Source organism: Branchiostoma floridae, chromosome 7, assembly GCF_000003815.2.
Source record: "Branchiostoma floridae strain S238N-H82 chromosome 7, Bfl_VNyyK, whole genome shotgun sequence".
Lineage (NCBI taxonomy): Eukaryota > Metazoa > Chordata > Leptocardii > Amphioxiformes > Branchiostomatidae > Branchiostoma > Branchiostoma floridae.
In genome coordinates, this window is record NC_049985.1 from 20,178,117 (window position 1) to 20,188,697 (window position 10,581).

General features: G+C 38.8%; 1 protein-coding gene across 1 annotated transcript in view; it reads right to left on the reverse strand.

Annotated features, from left to right (window-relative positions):
• LOC118418794 (exocyst complex component 1-like) overlaps positions 1 to 10,581 on the reverse strand; it is a gene marked incomplete in the record, with an annotated part of 91,378 nt that overhangs the window by 73,214 nt on the left and 7,583 nt on the right. The window contains 9 exon segments of the mRNA XM_035824836.1: positions 28 to 108; positions 876 to 899; positions 1,734 to 1,816; positions 2,526 to 2,636; positions 2,953 to 3,083; positions 3,536 to 3,647; positions 4,978 to 5,127; positions 8,897 to 9,006; positions 9,630 to 9,762. Coding sequence (XP_035680729.1) covers positions 28 to 108; positions 876 to 899; positions 1,734 to 1,816; positions 2,526 to 2,636; positions 2,953 to 3,083; positions 3,536 to 3,647; positions 4,978 to 5,127; positions 8,897 to 9,006; positions 9,630 to 9,762 — 935 coding nt within the window.

The window sequence follows — 10,581 nt, forward strand, 5'->3', positions numbered from 1 at the left end:
ACTACATGCAGTACTCATCTGACTCACTAGGGGTCCATCTTGTCAGCAAAGTTTATGAAGTTGTGCAACTCTGGTTCCAATGTTCCAAACAGGTCTGACATCATCCTTCTGCAAGACATAAACTATATATATATATTCGTTCTAACAGAACCCAAAAACTTTCTTCAGTAAAATGATTCCAAATTTATTAGGTATTGACTCAAATTCATAAAAAAACATTGCATTGAACACAATGCACTTTAGACAAACTCCCATAGTACAAGCAATAGGATTACTATATTAGGGGTATGATGTGCAGTACAAAACTGTTTTTCTTGTTGGACTGGTCCGAAAAAAATCAGTGAACCAGATTTTGGACCAAATAGAATTGTAATTGTCCCTCCACGAGGAATGTGGTAGAATTCAACATGAAGTCTTGCTTCAGGCACATCTCACAAGCCCTTTGAAGTTCCCCAAAAGTGAAAAATCCGATGACCCCATTTCCAGTGCCTATGCCTTCTCACCCTTTGTTAGTTTCTTCACATCCAGTACTGGCCAACAATCCCAGGGTGGAAAGAGCCAGTGGCAGAACCCACAGCAGTAAGACATGGGTGGGAAATACCACGTTCAACATCGAGGGACAATCACAAGTTGTCACAAACAATTAGGCACAAACAATCAGATCTGGACCTGATCCTCTAGACCTGAACCGTAATTGTAGCTGAATTTTCTGTATTAGGTACCCACCCCTAATTACTATATAAAGATAGTACACAATCATGTAGCTGCTTAACTTTGAATTTGGTACATGTACGTAGTTCATGCATTTATTTCTTTGCATGTTTGGACTATATTGTTTTAAAACTGGTAATAATTTCCATACTAATAGTACTGACCTAACTTCACTGCTGACTTGCTTCCTGAAACGAGAAAGAGTGACTTTTTAGTACATGTACTTCAAACACGGAATGACAGAGTTAAAGATGAGAATTGGCATTGACTACAGTTGTTCTTCCAGGGAGTCCGACAAAGAGGATACATGTACCACAAAGTAAGAAATGTGCAATCCTTTCTCTGCTAATAAAACAAAGGCATTTTTTGACCAGTCTCACATAACTTGCCCAAAGCTAAGGATATTCAACCTAAAGGTTTTTCTTTTAACCAAAATCTATTTTCTAAGTTATCCTACAGTAAAAGGTGTTGGCCATCAAATTTCTGGGGGCCTGACCAATGAAAGGAATGCTGGGAGCACATTACACATGTACATGTAGTCTGAATGGCTATTTAAGAATATGAAATCAACATAAAATAACATACTGAACAAAAGAAAATTGCCAACTTAAACTTACATTGCTCAGTATCAATCATACACAAAATGTAAAAATATAAACCACTGGAACCTTGTTCATCACCCTTTACAAATCATTATGTCACTTCTCAGAATTTCTACAGTGTCTTTTCAAACCATACTTTTGTTATGAGGCTGCATTGAATTTGAAACAAAGGTCACATATAATATACCAAAGCTGACAATACGACACAAAACACAGTGTACACATTTTGGCACAGTCACAAAATAAGGCAAAGTGATCTTGAAGTAGAGTACATGAAGTGGCATATCCATAACAAATGGAATATACACTGTAATTGTATTGGGTTATTGACATCATTAAGTTTCCAATGGTAACTGTGTAATAATTGAGAACAAAATAGTGTTTATAGAGATACGATGAACCGAAATCAAGTTTACATACTCTGCTTGTCTCTCGGTCTGCCCTTTACTAAACATCCCACCATCAGTATCAACAACTCCTTCTTCTCTCTCTTCCTCTTCATCCTTAAACAAGAAAGGAAAAATCAAGGAGCACATTAAGCTTGAAATCTGCAAGAAGCAAAAAGGATGGAAGACAAAAAATAAAGGCACAACCACTGAAAGAAGAAAAAGAAATTCAATCCAAGCAAATTGTTCCCCATAAAACCAAGGATCCTCCCCCAAACTAAAAGACTCTCACAATGATGTAAATGATGTCATCCAATCATTGACATCATTTTCAGCCGACAAAAGAAGGCAACATCGCAGAGTCCAAATCATGATTTGTAGCTTGAAAACTATTCTATTCTAGCTACAGTTCATTTCAACCAACAATCGCATCCAGACAGAATAGTCTTGTCCCTTGTACAGAATAGTCTTGCCCCAATGAAACATTTGCTACAAAGAAGGTTGAATGTGTAAAAATGCATGTGTCCTGCTTTGAATCCTAGTCTAGCCTATTGTATGCAGTAATGTACAAAGTTTTGGGGCATCAACCACTGGCCTGGAGTTTTATTTTCACACAAAAGTTCTAGAAGGAGCTGATTCCTTCCCGTTGACTCATCTTTACAATCTACTGAGTCAGGATAGATTGGGGATGTTCCCTGCTGAGATCATCTGGCTTCTATCCGCTAGTGCCCACGTGTGGCTTTCCCAGAAGTGGTGCTCGTTCTGAATTAATCAATGATATTGAGTTCAACTTAGTCCCAAGATCAGTGATGAGGCTGATACTCACTGAGCCGAGGTCAGTGGCAGTGGAGTCAGTAGACAGATGGAAGAACTTGATGATAAAGTCCTGTTCAACCATACACACAGGCTCCAGCTCACTCATAATGCTGTTCAACACCTGCAAAATATTACAGAAAAGTACCATTTGTACAGTTTGTATATCTGTGTGTACAAACTGGGGAAACTGTGACTATCAATATAATGCAATAGTGTCATTGCATGGCCTTATGATTCAGGTACAGCTACAGTTTGTATAGCTGAATTGGAATCTAGAGGTTCTGAGATTGAATCCCCAGCAAGACCCTGTGTCTCTTAAAACAAATTTCCTCACTCTACCCAATGTGAAAGTCGGTTACCGTACATTTTTTGTACATACATGCTCCTCACTGAGCTAAACTGCATTAGATCCCTTTCCTTTCCTTTCCTTCTCTTACCCGTTCAAACTTGGCCCTATCGGTGATATCAGGGTTTGAGCCTTTGTGGTCAGCAATGTCCAGTAAGGAGGACGAACGCATCTTGGAGCCGGAACTCTTGCCCAGGCTCTCCGTGGACCCCATCAGCTTACCTATTCATATGCAAATTAGTCACATGGTTAGGTCTGCATGACAATCAAACTCAATCAAAGTATTCTGCAAATTTTGTTTAGTTTGTATGATGACTAACATGACAAAACCTTACATTATATGGGCCCCCTTACAGTTATTATTAACTCCTTTTTCACAAGATGAGAACGGTTACCTACAACAAGATATGACAAAATGAATTGAATCATGATCTAAGATGTAAAATTATGATTTGAAAGACAAGAAAACAAAACTTTCAAAGTACATGTACAAGTCTTTTCAATCAATAAAACATTATTGAAACAAGTAAGGAGAGTTTGTTTGATCATTTGTTGCTAAACTTATTGCATCAGTGGAATGGGGTTAACTATAAGGAAGATATTTTTTACTTCTAAATTCAAAAATCAGGAAGCTTTCAAATTGACACTTTAAACAGCTGTACTTGTGTACCCACCAAATTTCTTGCTGTCCACTGCACTAGGCTTGGTTCCAAGAATTGCCTTGGCTGCTTCCAAGAAGTCCTTGATTTCTCGGTCATACAGACGTTTCAAATTGGATGTGTAAACCTAACCAGCAGGAAGAATGATAAAAATACTTAATATGATAATTCTTAAATGTGGCCTTTAAGAATAAGAAGTCTTTGACAGTTATGTACTGAAATCATCTGAAGATGATGGACAGTGCACATTATGCCTATGAAAACAAATTATCCTTAATATAATGTTAACGGGGCCGCCCTAAGATGCTACGCTTTTCTTACGCGCTTGAACTCACGGCGCTCCATCACTAATTGACAAAGAATGGTCAAGTTTTAATCAATGAATTTTTAACACATTCATCTAAAGACCATACTTGGATAAGGATTGCATTCATATGGTTCATGAACCCTTCACCCTCCGCGTTACAACTGGCAAACGCTGAAGACGTTATCGTGAATATAACTTCCGATTTTGAGCTGTGTTAGACAGTGCGCCCTAACCTGACACACTTTTGTAATTTGCTCTCTTCGGAAGCTGGTGACCAATTTAGATAAAAATAAATAAAATTCTAATTCTATGATATATTAGCTTTCTTTTGACAGTAGAATTGTGATTGTGTGTGCTTCTTGTCTACCGCGAGGAGGGCTGAAATCTATCACAATCCAGGTCGTGTTTTCATGGGAAATGAGCAAAATGCACTGAATGCGGCGGCCCGACTAACAAAATCATTACGAAAAACAACAACGTCAAAAACACAAAAAAACTCTATGTACGTATTGGGAAACATATTCGACATCACTCTGTGAAGTTTCATTTTTATAGACGGTACGAATCTTTGGGACGTTCGCTCGTCTGCCACCTTCGTGGCCACACTCCCTGGGGAAAACAACGGCAGTGCTGCGTACGTTGTTTTTTCTATGGCTGGTCTTCTACTCGACAAACATTTGAAGATCAATATTTGTAGTGTTTTGTGAAGCTTTATTTCTTATGTGTATGACAGTTGTGTGGCTGTTTTGTACAGGTTGTATATTTGGGGACCATCAATACCTACTAACATGTTTGGGTCTACTATCCACTGAAATACATAGAGATGTTAACATGATAATAGCAGTCAGGTTTATCTCAATGCAGTGTTGCTCAAGTGTACTTTGTACAATATTGGTATAAAGTTTCTCTTTCATTTTATCATTCAGGTTTTTCCACATAAAAGTATCTACTGTGAGTTTACCAAACACACTTAAGAGAGGACTACTTAACTGAGAGAGTCAGAAGACATCTACATGTAGGTGACAGAAATCACTTGATCCACTGAAGTGCAAATTCATGTCATGTAGCTGCATCTGGTACCTTTACCACGTCACGTGACAAGGCTCTATCGCCTGGTAGGACCAGGCCAAGTTTAGAAACCTCTGCTGACCTGGGCTAGCTGGTGAAAACTGGTAATGTCTGCTCCCTTCAACCACAGCATGAGTTCTGCATACGGCATCAGGTCTCTGTGTGATGAGTAGTGTTTAGGCAGGGTGGGGTCTAGTGCATGATGGCTTAAGGTCTCGCCCATATCCTGGCCCTGTGGAGACACACACATGTGTACATGATTGTATGTAAACTTACATATACATGTTATCATGCTTCTAACCCTTTCACTGATCAGGCCAATGCAAGGTGCTAACATGGACAAAGTACTTTCAGACTGAGAACAGTTTGGAAAGCCATACCAAACTTCTTTTTTTTTTAGAAAAAATTGGACCTGGTCGGAAAAAGATTTAAAAAATTTGTTTCAAAAAGTCTGGGGTGAAGATATAATAACACACAAATAACGCTCAAATAACACACACACAAAAAAAGCCTGAGGAGTTTAATGGCACGTTTCATACCATGAATCCATTCCTTTGATTTGTTACTAAACATAAATGTTCTGAATAAATTGTTTTAAAACTTTATGTGGTTTGTGATAGCAAAACCTGTATTATTTTCTCAGGACTTTAAAAAAAAACTTTTTTAAATGAAAAAATAAAATGGACAGTCAGGCAAATCCATTGAAGAAGAAACAAATAAAACTGGCGTGGCCTAACAATGGTGTTTGACGCTGTGATGACAGAGCATCCTGACCTCCTATTGGACAAATTCCAGTGACAGTAAATCCTGAGCGTTTATTGGTACTATTCATTTTCTTCATCAGCCTCCATGCCAGTGGCCAATTGACGAAGAGGTGGCTGTCTTTGGCAGGAATTGGGTCATGCTGGCACCTGATTTGGGCCGGGCGTTGGACAGGTGGCCATCTTGGGCAGGCAATCTCCTACATGTATGCAGAGGGACCAGTGTTGTTATACTCCTTCTGGTCCCTCTGCTTTTTTTTTGGTTTCTGTGGGCATCACCACAAACCAGCTGTCAGCCAATTAGAGAAGACGCCTTTGAGTTGTCCAAAGGGAAATCTTGTTCTAAATAAGGCAGGCCATTTTATATTCATGACCGCTGCTATCGTCACAACGTTCCGCACCAGGGCGGTTTGTCAGTCTGTCTCTACATTAATCTTGTTATGAAAATTAGGTAGGACCAATTTTCTGATCCGTAGATCTGTGGGTAGAGGCCAATTGCTGCCTCACTGAATACTACCCAAAAACACGTAGAAACCATCATCTTCTTGCAGTGCTAACAACAATTTCATCAGCAGGCATGCCCGACAAATTGGACATTACAAATCTCAGTGTGGCATGCTGATTGGCTCGTGTCCAAATGAGGAGAAGCTCATTAAAACTCAATCTGGCCACCCAAAAAAGCAAGAGGTAAGTCAAAGAGTTTCTATGACACAGATTCATCTGCTGTTACAGTATGTAGCTTATTGTACGCTTATTGCTTGCGTCTATTGGGAAAATTTTCAGAACCTGGAAAAAGCAGTCATAATGGCAAGGTGGCCAGCTTGAAGAGGTGGCCACTTGGGCAGGATTGACTGAACATGCATGGGCCAAAAAGAGTTTTACCATACACTTGTAGCAAAACTTTTTTCAGATTGATTCATTGAATCATAAAAGATGCATTTATTCTACCAAAATAAAGATTCACTTGGTAATACCCCCTGTCCACTAGGACGGCACTCTCGCCGCTCTCTCTGCTACGTAGCTTTTGACAGATTGCTCTACAGATTGTATAGAAAAGACATTTTTTTGTGTGTTTTGTTGTCCTCTCAGTCACACTTTTACATGCTGTATGATATACCCAGTATGAAATCAAAGGTTACACATATCATATTTATCGCCGTCTAGTGGCCTTAGATCTTAAAATTAGTCCTTAAAAGGAAGAGTGCACTGACATTGATTTTGTTGCCTGAGCCGACAACAGAAACCTTGAAATTTCCTGTCACAAATAAGCTGAACTTAAACAACATACAAAGTCATGTACAACATGTATTTACAGCCGACCCACCAATATTAGCCTAGGGCTGCATACCAGTACTGTGTACCCAACCAGGCACTATACATGTACCAGGTGAAAATCAATTTGGTATAGGTAAAAAATACTGGATCAAGTACTGGAGTACTGTTAGTACCAATATAAGATTATACCAATTTATTCTATGACTGAAAAAGTGCAACCCTACCGCAAACACGAACATTTAGCAATGAAAAAGATGCTGCAACGAAGCTTGAAAGTAGAGCCATCTTTGAAATTGAAATGAAAAAATGTTTTAGTTTTCATCTGTGAACCTGTCTGCAGAAGACTGGAGAAGACTAGATACAATGTAGGTAAGACAATGTCATGATCAGATGCATGTGCTCCAGAAGGCTGTTTGAAAGAGTGTCATAACAGCTCAGGTGTAGGCTAGGTTTACACAGCCTCCATGTCTTCTTACTTACCACAGACTCTGTGAGTATGTGAGTATGGCCAGTCGAGCAAAGAATGGCCTATGACAACTGGCAAAGAAAGGTCATGACCTTATCTACGGTCGGCCAGAACACACACAGTCAAACTGCAGGCCACCCTAGAACATGTTATTCTCTTCACTCATTCTCAGTTAACGTGTGCAAATGCTGTCGCAAGAAAATATTGGGCTTTCACATTATTAAAATACACATTGACTACGTCTTTGCTAGTTGTTACTGACGTATGAACCCCAGAAATATTATATGCTATGTTTTTACCATCATAGGTAGTCATGTTTTGATCGTTCAGGACAGCTTTTGCATTGAGACAGTCCAAAAACGCCTGTCGCAAATCATACACTCGACCGAACCATTTTTTTGTTAATAAATATGTCCACTGGCTTTACTTCAGATTATTAATTATACACTGTAATCAGACCAACAAAAACAGGCGGAGGAGTTTGTCCGTCTTGCACTAATATAACATCTGGGTCCATTTTAAAACTGTCTCAAGTTTTTGAGGTTACCTTCGTTACCGACACAGACAAGGGCAGAAATCACAAAGAAACAATTTCTATATCCTTTTTATGCTATTCGGTCGACTAGCATGTATTTTATGTCATCAAAGATACTTGTGAGGCAGCAAACCCTTGATAATGGAAAAAATTGTCACATCTTTTGAGAGTATTGCCTGTGGCCACTTTTAAAGGTTACCTTCGTTACCATGCTCAGTACAAGTTGTAGATGATATAGCTTTACCCTACCTTTTATGTGGAAAGACAATCCTCAGATAGCTACGTACCCGCTGCATTTTTAATCCAGCGGCGAACTAATAATATTTTTTTCATTACTATATGCCAGAATGTACCGTTTTACCTTAGAATATACGATATCGGACATACGGCGATATGAGCAAGGTAATCAGGATAAAAGGTTATGGAGCAACTCGGAGGTCAGCCTTGTTCTGGATAACCTCCTTTAAAACGCGGTGGTGAGCTGCTTTTGTGCAGTGTGAGTGGAAGAAAGGTGAGATATCCAATATTTTGCATCATCTGACATTTTCAAAGGTAGGGTAGTAAGATTGATATATCAAGGGCCAATTATTAAGCCTGTGAGCTGTCTTTTAAGCCGTAGTTTACTTTAGAACGTGCATAGATGGGTAAACATCCCGGGAAGGACGATAATTAGAAACAGATGTCATCGGTAACGGAGGTAACCACCAGTAACGGAGGTAACCATGCTTGTTTGAACTCTGTTACTGACTGTATGCTGTTACAATGACCATGTGACTGATGGACATCCAGAATTCTTACATGCATGTACATGATTAAATATTTCAATGCCAATTTGTAAATTCAAATGCAACTTGTTTCTCTATTCAATTCAACCAAAGCCATAATATTTCTGCAGGAATTATATTGCAGCAGATTACAGTTGTTACTGGGAACCTATTTGCATAACAAAGTGATTGGGCATTACCTGCTGCACAAATACACTGTTGAGATGAGCAGCCAGGCGACGGGCAAAACTGGACCTCAGCTTCTCAAACATCTTCTGCTGTTCCCTCACAGCCTGCATCTTACAGAGGCCTGGATATCAACATATGAAATGTGTCAACAATAAAAAAATGATCTATATATATATATATATATCTATCTCTATATCTACCTCTAATACTATGTATGCTATCTCTCTCTCTCTCTCTCTCTCTCTCTATCTCTCTATCTATCTACATATCCGAAAGGTGGATTAGTAAACAATAACAACACATACATCAGGAACAGAGTAAACACTGAGATCTTGATGGACCCATTGATCAAGCTGAATAATCCGCTTTTTGATCATAATTTACGTACCAAAAAGTGTCAGTTTTATTATTCCAGACATTACCTCATGTACGTGTATAAAGGAATGCAGTTTATATTATATGATAACCGTAACAGGGCCCAAAATATGAAATAGCAAATTGTTGGAAAATGGCATTGCTGAAATACAAAATTATGCCTGAAAATGCTTTCATCAGGTTGGTAAAACATATCAGGATATTGGACCAGTCTACAGTATGTTGATCAACCCATACTTTGGAAAAAGAGACTTTTTTCTGGGTCTTTTGAGAAATTTTAAGTACATTTTGCATTCTCAAAAGACCCAGAAAAAAATATTTTTCAAAGTATAGGTTGATCAACATACTATAGACCATAGCCTTTGGTACCTGGATGCAGCTGTACTCCCATAGCCTGTTGTAAGGCCTCTGCTGCAGACGTACAGTCTAGAATGTGACTCGGGTTGCTCAGATCACCCTCGTGGAGGGCCTTCACATGGCCTGGGCTCAAGTCTAACTGCCCCTACAACATATCAAGTTGAAAAGTTCATTCAGAGACTACCAGTTAGAAAGAGGAGCTCAAGTTAAATACAGGAAGGAGTAGGCTCAGGATTAGTCCCTTTTCTGCGATTTTCGACACGTGTGAAAACCTTTATTTCAACATAGGGGTACAATCTGGTCTTGATTTGCATACTCCCACCCTGCTATCAACGTTATTTTGATTGTTCACCCTATTAGATTAAAAATGGCATGGCCAGAAAGCCGGTCAATTCTGCTTAACACTGGCGATACATTACAAAGACAAGTTTTGAAGGGCTTTCTTATATAATTTGTTTGCAGCAATGTATTTTCAGAGCTGGTCTGTTTGGATACTGGTTTATGTAGAATCCATTTCAGAATGTCTAACGTTACACGTATTTGTCAATGCACAACAGTCAACCCCCAGAGGGCATGTTTCCCTTAGTACAAATTGCAAGCCATATGTATAGAACTATGTTTTAATTATATGTACAGATATAACAATGATAATGTTTACTAAGTTTTGTATGCCTTTGTGTCACACTATTACAAGTCATTTCTGTGCATAAGATTTTTAACAATATGTGGTTGTATACATTGTACATGTAGCTTACGACTTATACCCCCATGCAGACCCTCTTTTTAGATTTGATAGATTTTCCTCTTTCTGGACAGGTTTATCCAAAAACCCGATCAGCAAAAAGATGGACTCAATTCTCATCTGTATGTTTGATACTGTTTTCAGGTTTATAATGTAAGTTTATAATATATGCTTGATACTTTTATGAATGAGTAGAACGAAATGGAAGTTCCAACAGATCAA